Genomic DNA, 14,141 nt, shown 5'->3' with positions numbered 1-14,141 from the left:
TTTTAGCAAGACAGCCAAAACAAAATAATTCTGGGTTCAGTCTTTTAATTACAAATAAAAGAAAACAATTGTATGTTTTTGTGTTAGCTAACTATTCTACTTGTGAACCGCTGTACACAAAAAGGTGAACATTTGTCAAAAATGCACCAGTAATGCTGTTACTAAACCCATAAGTTGGACTTTTCTCAGACAGCTCACTGTAACTTTAGAGTGATGAGCAGAATCACCACGGAAGTTGGTACACAACTTCAAACACGTCTAAAATATGTTTGACATATATGGCCTGTGTTAAGCAAAACGATGGCATGGGCGGAATTCAGCCACCAATGATGAATTTGCATGCATTTTTATAACAAAAAAATCTTGGTTTGAAGGATCTAAATATATCTCTTTCAGTCCATGCAGCCCCTCACTGAGTAAAGAAGGCTCTAAATCAATCCCTCTCCTACCCCTCGGCACAATCAAACACTCACATCTATGCACTGTCGTCCCCACCAATGGAATAGAAGAAAATGTCCTGTGACGTATCTGAAATATCTGCAAGCTCGATTTAGAGAGAAGATCACAGGGGTCGACTATGATCAAGAGACTGCCCTGCAGCCAACACGTTAGACATGAGGTAGTAGAAGACAGCCTCTGGCGCCTTCATGACTTACTTATAAGTAGGTTGGCAAAAGGGTCAGTCTGTGTCAGAAAATTTGCCTGAGCAAGCACCTGTGTGCTCACATTCCACTTGGATATTGTCTGATACATACTTTAGGGTGTCCAGCGTGGGCTCATCCATGCTAAAGTGTAGGTACTGCTTGCATTGAGGATGTTCTTGTGCAGAAACACAGGTGGTTTTGCTGCATCTCTGCGGACATGGAACAGGCGGAAGTTGGCACGCTCCAACTCTTTGAGCAAGCTGAACCAATAGCGTACGACTGAAGGATCGTCCCCTGCCACCTCGAAACCTGCCCAGTGGAGGTGAAGCTCTATGAGTAGTTGACCTACAGAGTCCAGAACTCCTTCTAGGATCAAATTCTCTAAAATCTTCCACTCGGCACTCTCCATGTCTGCTTTCAGTACGTCCATCTGAAATTGGGAAACAATTAAGTAAATCAGGAGTTACGGTTAACTTGGCCTATGCTTGTATTTCAGTCATCAGGACTGATTGAGCCATGAGGGAGTCTACAAATCTTAAGGAGGTTTTCTGTACATTTACCAGACTTTTGGTCTCTGACCATTTCTCGAGTTATTTCACAACTCCAAGTTCCCTGGGCATGTCTTAGTTTCCTTGGCTGACTTTCTTTCATTATCGACCCCATACCATGATTGATTGATTGAAACTTTTTATTAGTAGATTGCACAGTACAGTACATATTCTGTACAATTGACCACTAAATGGTAACACCCGATTAAGTTTTTCCACTTGTCGGGGTCGAGGTCTACGTTAATCCATTCATGGTAATTGGCAAAATACGGCCCGCGGGCCACATCCAGTCTGTTAAGATTTTCAAGATTGTACATAACTTTTTTAAACCTTAAACCTCAAAAATGTCCCCGCCATTATGATGTGCAGTGATGATTTTAAATGACTTGAACTATAGAAAGTATTTCAATAGTTGAAATCTGCACTTTTGAGTGTTGTACGGGTTATTACGGTAATCTATGTCACAGCAGCTCAGACGAGGAACACCCTGAGTGGGCGGGGTTTCTTTTCAGCGCAACCAGCCCGATACACATGCGAAAGCATAATTTTACGTGATAATATATCATATTGTAGGTGTTACACTTTGTGTTCATATTTTGCTGTTTTTTACATTTTTGTTTTGTTTTTAATATTCAGTGTTTTATTGTTCATTGTTCAATTGTAAAGCCCACTTTCATTATTTTAATGTACATTTTAGGTGTCCTATTCAGTAAAGAAATTTAAAATTCCATTCCGTTTTTTTAGTTGGTCTGTCATTGTCATTGTGACTTTTGGTATTAGTGTTCCTAAAAAAAAGGGACCCAAACACGCTTTTGATTGATTGATTGATACTTTTATTAGTAGATTGCACAGTACAGTACATATTCCGTACAATTGACCACTAAATGGTAACACCCGAATACGTTTTTCAACTTGTTTAAGTCGGGGTCCACGTTAATCAATTCATGGTACTGTACAGAAGATTTTGACAGCTAAACATTAGCCCCCCAGACATATGTTTTTCTCTCAATCTGGCCCCCCCGAGTCAAAATAATTTCCCAGCTTTGACCCTCTTTGATTCCTTCCAACCATTATTTTATCCTTCTATCATCTTCTATCATCCATTCATCCGTCCTGCTAGGCTAAGTGCTCCTGTGTACTCATTAGTTGCTGACACTGTATTTTAAAGCTAATAAAGTTTGGCAAGCTAAGTATCTCGTAATAATGGAGGGACAAACTGACTGCATGAGATTTGCTACCGCTTACCTGTCGATGACCGAAATCGTTGAGGATGGTGGCCAGTTTTTTGGTGTTGGCGTACTGACGCTGGGAAACAACAGACGGGTTGGGATCCTTCCAGTCAATAGAGAGTCGGTGAAGCCACATGTCAGCATGCTGCAAATGCGGCTGCCTCAAACTGGGATCGAAGCAGTGAACCTCACACCCAGATCTGGCCAGGAAACGTTCCAGGACACGGTCATCTGGGCCCAACCTGGAGCCCAAACAGGACAAGGAGGTTGAAGGTAATGGTACTTTTAGGCCTATTTTATAGTCGTGGTCAAAAGTTTACATACACAGAACTTTCCTCCAACAGGTCTTATTGTTTTCCATGTGATGTCAGATGAAACAAAAATGGAGCTGTTTGGCCACAATACCCAGCAACATGTTTGGAGGACAAAAGGTGAGGCCTTTAATCCCAGGAACAAGTGTGAAGTGAAGTGAATTATATTTATATAGCACTTTACATAGTGAAACCCAATATCTAAGTTACATTTAAACCAGTGTGGGTGGCACTGGGAGCAGGTGGGTAAAGTGTCTTGCCCAAGGACACAACGGCAGTGACTAGGATGCGAAGTGGGCACGGCCACTACCAACCGAACTATACCGCTCCACCATCCACCGTCAAGCGTGGTGGTATGTAGTTTTCTCTGGGCCTGTTTTGCGGCCAATGGAACTGGTGCTTTACAGAGAGTAAATAGGACAATGAAAAGGGAGGATTACCTCAAAATTCTTCAGGACAACCTAAAATTATCGGCCCGGAGGTTGGGTCTTGGGCGCGGTTGGTTCCAACAGAACAATGACCCCAAACACACGTCAAAAGTGGTAAAGGAATGGCCATATTAAGGTTTCAGATGGCCCTTCCCAAAGTTCTGACTTAAACATGTGGACAATGCTGAAGAAACAAGTTCATGTAAGAAAACCAACGCATTGAGCTGAACTGCATCAATTTTGGAGTGATCAAAAATTCAACCAGAAGCTTGTGGATGGCAACCAAAAGCGCCTTTTTGCAGTGAAACTCGCCAAGGGACATGTAAGCAAATATTAACATTGCTGTATGTATACTTTTGACCCAGCACATTTGGTCACATTTTCAGTAGACCCATAAAAAATTCATAAAAGAATCAAACTTCATGAATGTTTTCTGTGTCCAACAAGTATGTGCTCCAATCCCTCTCACACAAAAAAATAAGAGATGTAGAAATGATTGGAAACTCAAGACAGCCATGACATGATGTTCTTTACAAGTGTATGTCAACTTTTGACCAGGACTGTAGTTTTCCTCCGCACTCTCCATCATTCGTCTTTGCGCTGCTCTACTTTGATTTGTAATGTCTAAACCTGGGTACAGTCACACATTTGACTCTCTCCATCTTCCTCTCCTGCTGTTTATCTCCCCCGTTACAGCAATTTGCTCTTTTTCTTTCTTTTCCCAGACACTGCCTGCGTACTCCCTTGTGTCTTGTTTGTGCTGTGTCTGTATTCTGTAATTGCGGGAGGGGGAAAAAAAAAAAGCGCATTTCACAGTACTCATCTTTTACAGATGAGGCCCCCACGGTCTCAGATTGAAACTCGCTAGCAGCAAGGAGCATGAATGATGCATAGAGAAGGAAATGGAGATGAGACTAGATGGTTTTTTTTTTTTTACTCCGACTAAATATTTTATTGAGACTTTCCTACTTGTAGGTCTGGTGTTTTGGACGACTGCAGTAAACACCTCGGAGGAGAGGGGTTGCTTGTTGCTGAAATAGGAACTTACTTTAGATTATTAATGACAATAAAAATCTACCTCTGCTACCATGTCTCACTAGTGCTCTATGCAGAGAAAAACTTTAAAATCCTTACATGCCAACTGCTCATTTTGTCTATTAGTAATGGCCTTGTGGGTAGAGTGTCCGCCCTGAGATCGGTAGGTCGTGAGTTCAAACCTCGGCCAAGTCATACCAAAGACTATAAAAAAGGGACCCATTACCTCCCTGCTTGGCACTCAGCGTCAAGGTTTGGAATTGGGGGTTAAATCACCAAAATGATTCCCGAGCGTGGCCACCGCTGCTGCTCACTGCTCCCCTCACCTCCCAGGGGGTGAACAAGGGGATGGGTCAAATGCAGAGAATAATTTCACCACACCTAGTGTGTGTATGTGTGACGAACTTTAACTATAAACTACTGGACTAATGGTGTTGCCTGTCTCACTCTTCAAGTTTTCTCTTCCACTTAGAAAAGGAACACTTTATAAGTGAATGTCTTATATAATCCTGTTCCAAGTCTAACATAAAACTCCCTTCAAGTGAGCTTGGAACACTTCCACCGCACCAAACATCCCAATAAAAGCTTACCAATCAACATGTTACGACATCTCACTTATTAACGAGATCTTTGTAATTATCATATCTCATTCACATTAAAGAGAGGCAACCAGGGATGAAATATGCAATTTGTAAAACTGGCTAGAGAATCTACACAAGGGAACACAAAACATACTTCTTCTGTGTTTTAGCCGCGTCCTAATGTGCAAAACTGCAAATGAAATTAAATGTAACAGATTCATTGTTGAGAAGATGTTTTTTTTGGACATTCTTGTAATCGTATCACACCTGGTATAGATTTAAAAGTGTGTGTGTGTGTGTGTGTGTGTGTGTGTGTGTGTGTGTGTGTGTGCGTTTGTCAAAGTGACATATGGGGACATTTTTATGAAATTTCACCTTACATATGAGGACCTGTTGAAATATGAGGACATTTTCCATGTCCCCATATTTCCCGCAATGCTATCGTGTTCTAGACCCTCCCAGCATGTTCCCAGACCAAAAATCTCTAAAGTCTTCATTTGTCAAATTTTCAGAAAAAGTGTGTGAAAGTGTGTTTAATTTTTTTGGTCACCTTCGATTTTGCCCCTAGTGGCCATCTTTGCTATTATGACACACACACACACACACTTGTCCTCATATGTCATATGTCCTCATATGTCATGTGGGTCAGAAACTCACACACTCCAACATTTTGAAAAACATCTAACCATTACAGCAATACACATACTCTTGAATTCTGAATCAAATAACAACACATTTTCAACTGATCTGATGATCTCATCCTTTTTAGTGTTAGTTTTATCTATTAATTTGGTTTATCTGGAGAGGATTTGGGCTAGACAATTAGTAATAAAGGGATTATGGTGATGATTTAATTTGTTTGATTCAGTATTTTACTGTATTGGACTTTTTGCTATTCTGTTGACTAAAATACAATGCCGCACAATAATTGCTTTAAATGTGCCTGAAATGTAGGTTTTTGCATAAAAAAAACAACCTTCAACCTTGATTGAGACAAAGGCAATAATTCAAATGCAATTCAAACTACACGCAGTATTTAATATTTTCAAATGGTTACAATAGCACATTATTTGGGTATTTTTATCTTTGGGGCAAATTTAGGATTAATATGGGGATTGATTTTGGAGGTATTCACTTTACATTGTGTTCAAGATGGTTACTTCCGCCCACTCTGAAGAGTCTCGGCGTCTGATTGGTCCAATTTTCAGTTAGGCGCCGCCTGATTGGCCGCTGGACGATGTCTGCTCCTAACAGAGGGCTAAATCACTAGTTAACTATTTTCATCATGGAATTTATACAGCTCATGTATCACACTCAATATTGAATATATATATAAAGGGTTTTCCAAAAGGACCATTTATAATCGAAATACACAACTTCACACACGATTTTGAGCACAACAGAGCGCTCAGTGAACATCACTTCCGGGACCTGCATCACTAGAGGGGGACATCTATCTTGGTCACAAACCATCTTTGACAGTCTTCGACAGCATGGTTGAATCAGGTGAGCATAAAATGGAGTTTAACGTAATTAAATAGACCAATGTTTTTTAACATAGGAAAATAGTTCATTATAATCAACAGTTAAATGTTGTTGTTATTAATTGCAATCAGATTTGATCTTATGAGGTTAAATTAAGCATTTCAGTTCTGGGCCAAGGCCAAGGCATTTAACATTTTTTTTTAAAGTTGCATGGAAGATTATAAGTAGCAGTGATTGTCACACACACAAGGTGTGGTGAAATTATTCTCTCCATTTGACCCATCACCCTTGATCACTATGCTAGTAAACATTTTCTTAATTTTAAACAAGACAGACTAGAGTTCTTCAAATTGTTTATACTTTTTCTCAAATACAAATATTTCAATCTGATAAGCACTGTGGAGTTGGCATGTTACTGATATTGTTACATTAGTACTTTGTTTGAGAAGATTCATGTCTGCATTGAGCCTAAATTTAACAGTTTTTGAAGGGTTTAGTTCTTTGTTTTATTTCTGTGTCACTGACTTTTTTCATTTTTATGTGTGGATTTGTTAGGCGCATCAACACATGATGTAGACATCGTGCCCAAAAGAAGAGCGAGACGTAATCCTGAGGCTGAAGCCACCGAGTTTATTTGATCTGGATGTGACAAGTCTTGTTTTAAGGCCCAGTGGATCAATGATTGGAAAGGTATGTCTTGTTATGTATCATATCAATGGTAACTGTATCAACATCTCATTTGGATCATTTCCTTACTGTCTAATAGAGGTTGTATTATATGGCTTTAATTAGAAGTGTTTGGAATAACAGCGTTCCACGTCCCAAGAGCTAGCTTCTGTAGCCGAGGATCGGACCGCCAAGTGCCCTGCCTTCGGCTGCCGCCCAGCTCACAATGCACCTGACCTCTATGGCCCCTCGGAGTCTTGTTCACGAGTGGGGGAAGAGTGGATCGTGAGATCGACAGGCGGATCGGTGTGGCGTCTTCGGTAATGCGGACGTTGTATCGATCCGTTGTGGTGAAGAAGGAGCTGAGCCGGAAGGCAAAGCTCTCAATTTACCGGTCGATCTACGTTCCCATCCTCACCTATGGTCATGAGCTTTGGGTCATGACCGAAAGGATAAGATCACGGGTACAAGCGGCCGAAATGAGTTTCCTCCGCCGGGTGGCGGGGCTCTCCCTTAGAGATAGGGTGAGAAGCTCTGCCATCCGGGAGGAACTCAAAGTAAAGCCGCTGCTCCTCCACATGGAGAGGAGCCAGATGAGGTGGTTCGGCCATCTGGTCAGGATGCCACCCGAACGCCTCCCTAGGGAGGTGTTTAGGGAACGTCCAACCCGTAGGAGGCCACGGGGAAGACCCAGGACACGTTGGGAAGACTATGTCTCCCGGCTGGCCTGTGAACGCCTCGGGATCCCCCGGGAAGAGCTAGACGAAGTGGCTGGGGAGAGGGAAGTCTGGGTTTCCCTGCTTAGGCTGCTGCCACCGCGACCCCACCTCGGAAAAGCGGAAGATGATGGATGGATGGATGGATGGTATAACAGCGGTATATGAAAACGATGTTACTAATGCTGTTACTTTTACCGGTAACGAGTAATCTAATAACTTTTATGTACGCTACAACGCTGTTACGATGCGTTTTATGTAATCTGGCATGCTACTTTTGATGTGATTGTATGTCAACAAGACAGCGTTAGAAGCACAAAAGGTTTAGTGCAGGTAATATCTTTTTACTAATGAAAGCAACCCCCGGAAGTAATTACGAACACGATATCAAATAGAAAGAGGCCTCATCCACACGCAAACAAAAACATTCAACAGAACTATCTTAACTGCCACTGCTAAGATAAAAAATACAGCTGAACTATTTTGCTATGTCTGGGCGCTGACGTCCCACGTCACTTGGCAAAAGGCACAGCTTTTTAAAGGCACACACACACTCTGCTCTCATGAAATGTCTCTCAACTGCATATGCTAGATATTTAAAACTTTTCTTTTTCAAGTAACACATTAATTACAAACCCCGTTTCCATATGAGTTGGGAAATTGTGTTAGATGTAAATCCAAACGGAATAATTTTTTTTACAAATAATAATTAACTTAGAATTTCATGGCTGCAATACGTGCCAAAGTAGTTGGGAGAGGGCATGTTCACCACTGTGTTACATCACCTTTTCTTTCAACAACACTCAATAATCGTTTGAACTGAGGAAACTAATTGTTGAAGCTTGGAAGGTGGAATTCTTTCCCATTCTTGTTTTATGTAGAGCTTCAGTCGTTCAACAGTCCGGGGTCTCCGCTGTCGTATTTTACGCTTCATAATGCGCCACACATTTTTGATAGGACTGCAGGCCGGCCAGGAAAGTACCTGCACTCTTTTTTATGAAGCTGAACACGTGCTGAATGTGGCTTGGCATTGTCTTGCTGAAATAAGCAGGGGCGCACATGAAAAAGTTGGCGCTTAAATGGCAGCAAATGTTGTTCCAAACAGATGGGTAACTTACAGATGTGTAAGTTACCCATGCCTTGGGCACTAATGCACCCCCATACCATCACAGATGCTGGCTTTTCAACTTTGCGTCGATAACAGTCTGGATGGTTCGCTTCCCCTTTGGTCCGGATGAAACGGTGTCGAATATTTCCCGAAAAAATTTGAAATGTGGGCTCGTTAGACCACAGAACACCTTTCCACTTTGCATCAGTCCATCTTAGATGATCTCGGGCCCAGAGAAGCCGGCGGCGTTTCTGGATGTTGATAATTGGCTTTCGCTTTGCATAATAGAGCTTTAACTTGCACTTACAGATATAGCAACAAACTGTATTTAGTGACAGTGGTTTTCTGAAGTGTTCCTGAACTCATGTGGTGATATCCTTTAGAGATTGATGTCGGTTTTTGATACAGTGCCGTCTGAGGGATCGAAGGTCACGGTTATTCAATGTTAGTTTCCAGACATGCCGCTTACGTGGAGTGATTTCTCCAGATTCTCTGAACCTTTTGATGATATTATGGAGCGTAGATGTTGAAATCAGTAAATTTCTTGCAATTGCACTTTGAGAAAGGTTGTTCTTAAACTGTTTGACTATTTGCTCACGCAGTTGTGGACAAAGGGGTGTACCTCGCCCCATCCTTTCTTGTGAAAGACTGAGCTGTTTTTATACCCAATCATGGCACCCACCTGTTCCAAATTAGCCTGCACACCTGTGGGATGTTCCAAATAAGTGTTTGATGAGCATTTCTTAACTTTATCAGTATTTATTGCCACCTTTCCCAACTTGTTTGTTGCGTGTTGCTAGCATCAAATTCTGAAGTTAATGATTATTTGCACCAAAAAAATGTTTATCAGAGTGAACATCAAATATGTTGTCTTTGTAGCATATTCAACTGAATATGGCTTGAAAAGGATTTGCAAATCATTGTATTCTGTTTATATTTACATCTAACACCATTTCCCAACTCATATGGAAACGGGGTTTGTACTTAATTTAATAATTATTTACATTTATGAAAGAGCAATTCTGTTTGTAATTGAATTTTTAGTCAAGTAACGACTATTATTATTCCTTTTTAAAACAGATATTCCAAACATTGTTAATTGATAAACTGTTTTATCAGGATATGGTGTATTTGCTCTTGCATCAATTTAAAAAGGTTCTTTTGTGGTCGAGTACCGAGGGAAGTTCATCTCAAGACATGAGCGGGACAAGAGACAGAAACCCTCTATAAATATCTTTACTATTTATCTGGCATTATATGCTCATAATGTTAACAACAAAAAGTGCTGATAATGTTATAATTAATAAGTTCTAACATTATTTTTATGTGTTTTGTTGCAGACACCAACTGTTGATGTTCTATCTCAACATTCTCCAGATTCATGTGAGCGATAAACCGACTTCATCCCTCCAACAGGTTATTACTTGACTATTTTACTATCCATCCATCCATCCATCCATTTTCTACTACCTGTCCCTTTTTTGGGTTGGCGGGGTGTGCTTGAGCCTATCTGAGCTGCATTCGGGCGGAAGGCGGAGTACACCCTGGACAAGTCGCCACCTCATTACACGGCCAACACAAATAGACAACATTTACACTCACATTCACACACTAGGGCCAATTTAGTGTTGCCAATCAACCTATCCCCAGGTGCATGTCTTTGGAGGTATGATGAAGCCGGAGTACCCGGAGGGAACCCACGCAGTCACGGGGAGAACATGCAAACTCCACACAGAAAGATCACGTCGATCTTTCTGTGTGGATTTCTGCCCAGGATTTAACGATTTGTGACGCACATGCACTAACCCCTGTTCCACCGTGCTGCCCTATATCTGCTAAAAACTTGACACAACCTATACTTCAAAAGACATTTAATCCTTTTAACCTCTCACAGATCAGTTTATACGACAACATTTTTTAAGCGTACATCCATGTTAGTCTGTGGAATTTACAACTCATGTTTAGCAAAACAGGAGATGTTACAGGTCAGCAACATGAATTCTATATGTGATCACTTGTCATGTACTCATATTGTTTGAACTAAAAAAGACTTCAGTGTGTTTCATATAAGGTCCTCATATTTTTCTGAACCACATTAGTGTGTGTTACAATGTTTAATTCAAAGCTTTAAAATGAGTGTTTCAATCCAGGTCCTCATATTTTCTGAACCACATTTTAGTGAATGTTACATTCTTAAATAATAGTCTAAGAGCTAAAACGCTATAATAATCTTTACTGTTTATGTAGAATTATATGCTCAGAATATTATCAACCAAAAGTGGTTGTTAATGTTATAATTAATTAGTTCTGACATTATATTTTTGTGTTTTGTTGCAGACACCAACTGTTGGGGTTCTATCTCAACATTCTCCAGATTCAGATGTGAGCGATAAACCGACTTCATCCCTCCAACAGGTTATTACAAGTCTATTTTTACTATATCTGCTCTAAATGTGACCCAACCTATATTTTGAAAGACATTTATTAATTTTAATCTCTCACAGATCAGTTTATATGACAACTTTTTCGTAAGGGTACATCCATGTTAGTCAGTAAGGAGTTTGGAACTCATGTTTAGCAAAACAGGAGATGTTACAAGTCAACAACATACATTCTACATGTGACCACTCGTCATGTCCTTATATTGTTTGAACCAAGAAAGACTTAGGTGTGTTTCATATAAGTTCCTCATATTTTCTAAACCAGATTAGTGTGTGTTACAATGTTAATGTCCAAGCTTTAAAATGAGTGTCTCAATTCAGGTCCTCATATTTTCTGAACCCGATTTTAGTGTGTTTTATATTCTTAATTATTTGTCTAAGAGCTGAAACTCTGTAATAATCTTTACTATTTATCTGGCATTGTATGCTGAAAGTTTCATCAACAAAAAGTGCTGACAATGTTATAATTAATTAGTTCTGACATTATATTTTTGTGTTTTGTTGCAGAAACCAACTGTTGAGGTTCCATCTCAACATTCTCCGGATTCAGATGTGAGCCATTAACTGACTTCATCCCTCCAACAGGTTATTACATGTCTATTTTTACTATATCTGCTCTAAATTTGACCCAACCTATATTTTGAAAGACATTTATTTATTTTAATCTCTCACAGATCAGTTTATATGACAACTTTTTCGCAAGGGTACATCCATGTTAGTCAGTAGAAAGTTTAGAACTCATGTTTAGCAAAATAGGAGATGTTACAAGTCAACAACATAAATTCTACATGTGAGCACTCGTCATGTCCTTATATTGTTTGAAGCAAGAAAGACTTAGGTGTGTTTCATATAAGGTCCTCATATTTTCTGGACCAGAAAATGTGTGTTACAATGTTAATGTCAAAGCTTTAAAATGAGTGTCTCAATTCAGGTCCTCATATTTTCTGAACCCGATTTTAGTGTGTTTTATATTCTTAATTATTTGTCTAAGAGCTGAAACTCTGTAATAATCTTTACTATTTATCTGGCATTGTATGCTGAAAGTTTCATCAACAAAAAGTGCTGACAATGTTATAATTAATTAGTTCTGACATTATATTTTTGTGTTTTGTTGCAGAAACCAACTGTTTGAGGTTCTATCTCAACATTCTCTAGATTCAGATGACAGCCATAAACCGACTTCATCCCTCCAACAGGTTATTACATGTCTATTTTTACTATATCTGCTCTAAATTTGACCCAACCTATATTTTGAAAGACATTTATTAATTTTAATCTCTCACAGATCAGTTTACATGACAACATTTTCGTAAGGGTACATCCATGTTAGTCAGTAGGGAGTTTGGAACTCATGTTTAGCAAAACAGGAGATGTTACAAGTCAACAACATAAATTCTACATGTGAGCACTCGTCATGTCCTCATATTGTTTGAACCAAGAAAGACCTAGGTGTGTTTCATATAAGGTCCTCATATTTTCTGAATCAGATTAGTGTGTGTTAAAATGTTAATGTCAAAGCTTTAAAATGAGTGTTTCAATTCAGAAAATGCAGTGCCTCTTGTTTACAGCCGGTTTCTGCAGCGCTGTTTTCATTGATCAAAGTATTTTTTCGGTGGTCGTGTTTTTGGTACATAACTTGTAAATAGTGCGCAAATAATAGGCTATATATATATATATATAAATACATTCAAACCCCGTTTCCATATGAGTTGGGAAATTGTGTTAGATGTACATATAAACAGGATACAATGATTTGCAAAGAATTTTCAACCCCAATTCTGTTGAATATGCTACAAAGACAACATATTTGATGTTAAAACTGCTAAACATTTTTTTTGCAAAGAATTTAGGGATTTTACCATCTACGGTCCGTAAAATTATCAAAAGGTTCAGAGAATCTGGAGAAATCACTGCACGTAAGCGATGTACTGCATTAAAAACCGACATCAGTGTGTAAAAGATATCACCACATGGGCTCAGAAATACTTCAGAAAACCACTGTCAGTTACTACAGTTGGTCGCTACATCTGTAAATGCAAGTTAAAACTCTACTATGCAAAGCAAATGCCATTTATCAACAACACAGAGGAACGCCGCGGGCTTCGCTGGGCCCGAGCTCATCTAAGATGGACTGATGCAAAGTGGAAAAGTGTTCTGTGGTCTGACGAGTCCACATTTCAAATTATATATGGAAATTGTGGACGTGGTGTTCTCCGGAACAAAGAGGAAAATAACCATCCGGCGCAAAGTTCAAAAGCCAGCATGTGTGATGGTATGGGGGTGTATTAGTGCCCAAAGCATGGGTAACTTACACATCTGAGAAGGCACCATTAATGCTGAATGGTCCATACAGGTATTGGAGCATCATATGTTGTCATCCAAGCAACATTATCATGGACGCCCCTGCTTATTTCAGCAAAACAATGCCAAGCCACGTGTTACAACAGCGTGTCTTCGTAGTAAAAGAGTGCGGGTACTTTCCTGGCCCGCCTGCAGTCCAGACATGTCTCCCATCGAAAATGTGTAGCGCATTATGAAGCGTAAAACACGACAACTTAAGCTGTACATCAAGCAAGAATGGTAAAGAATTCTACTTTCAAAGCTTCAACAATTAGTTTCCTCAGTTCCCAAACGTTTATTGAGTGTTGTTAAAAGAAAATGTGATGTAACACAGTGGTGAACATGCCCTTTCCCAACTACTTTGGCACGTGTTGCAGCCATGAAATTCAAAGTTAATTATTATTTGCAAAAAAAAAAAAGTTTGAGTTTGAACATCAAATATGTTGTCTTTGTAATGCTTTCAATTGAATATGGGTTGAAAAGGATTTGCAAATCATTGTATTCAGTTTATATTTACATCTAACACAATTTCCCAACTTTTATGGAAACGGGGTTTGTATATATATTAGGGCTGGGCAATGATTAAAATTTTTAACCGAAGTTAATCGC

The 14,141-nt window shown here is 39.6% G+C and overlaps 1 protein-coding gene and 1 long non-coding RNA gene across 3 annotated transcripts in view; one reads left to right on the top strand and one right to left on the bottom strand.

Annotated features, from left to right (window-relative positions):
* Nucleotides 1-28: 28 nt before the first annotated feature.
* Nucleotides 29-14,141, bottom strand: part of mettl24 (methyltransferase like 24) — an 88,712-nt gene continuing 74,599 nt past the window's right edge. For both annotated transcript variants that reach the window (XM_061900604.1, XM_061900603.1), the window contains exons 4-5: nucleotides 2,438-2,663; nucleotides 29-1,074 (exon numbers count right to left, since the gene is read on the bottom strand). In XM_061900604.1, the coding sequence (XP_061756588.1) occupies nucleotides 757-1,074; nucleotides 2,438-2,663 (544 nt within the window). In that variant the 3' untranslated portion in view covers nucleotides 29-756. The remainder of the gene's footprint in view (nucleotides 1,075-2,437; nucleotides 2,664-14,141) is intronic.
* Nucleotides 6,796-14,141, top strand: part of LOC133552951 (uncharacterized) — an 8,620-nt gene continuing 1,274 nt past the window's right edge. Inside the window, exons 1-5 of the long non-coding RNA XR_009806806.1 lie at nucleotides 6,796-6,951; nucleotides 10,092-10,167; nucleotides 11,089-11,166; nucleotides 11,700-11,777; nucleotides 12,310-12,388. This is a non-coding gene — a long non-coding RNA (uncharacterized LOC133552951). The remainder of the gene's footprint in view (nucleotides 6,952-10,091; nucleotides 10,168-11,088; nucleotides 11,167-11,699; nucleotides 11,778-12,309; nucleotides 12,389-14,141) is intronic.

Source organism: Nerophis ophidion, linkage group LG05 (genome assembly GCF_033978795.1).
Source record: "Nerophis ophidion isolate RoL-2023_Sa linkage group LG05, RoL_Noph_v1.0, whole genome shotgun sequence".
Classification (NCBI taxonomy): Eukaryota; Metazoa; Chordata; class Actinopteri; order Syngnathiformes; family Syngnathidae; genus Nerophis; species Nerophis ophidion.
The sequence above is the reverse complement of the archived record's forward strand: the minus strand, read 5'-3'. Positions and strand labels throughout refer to the sequence as shown.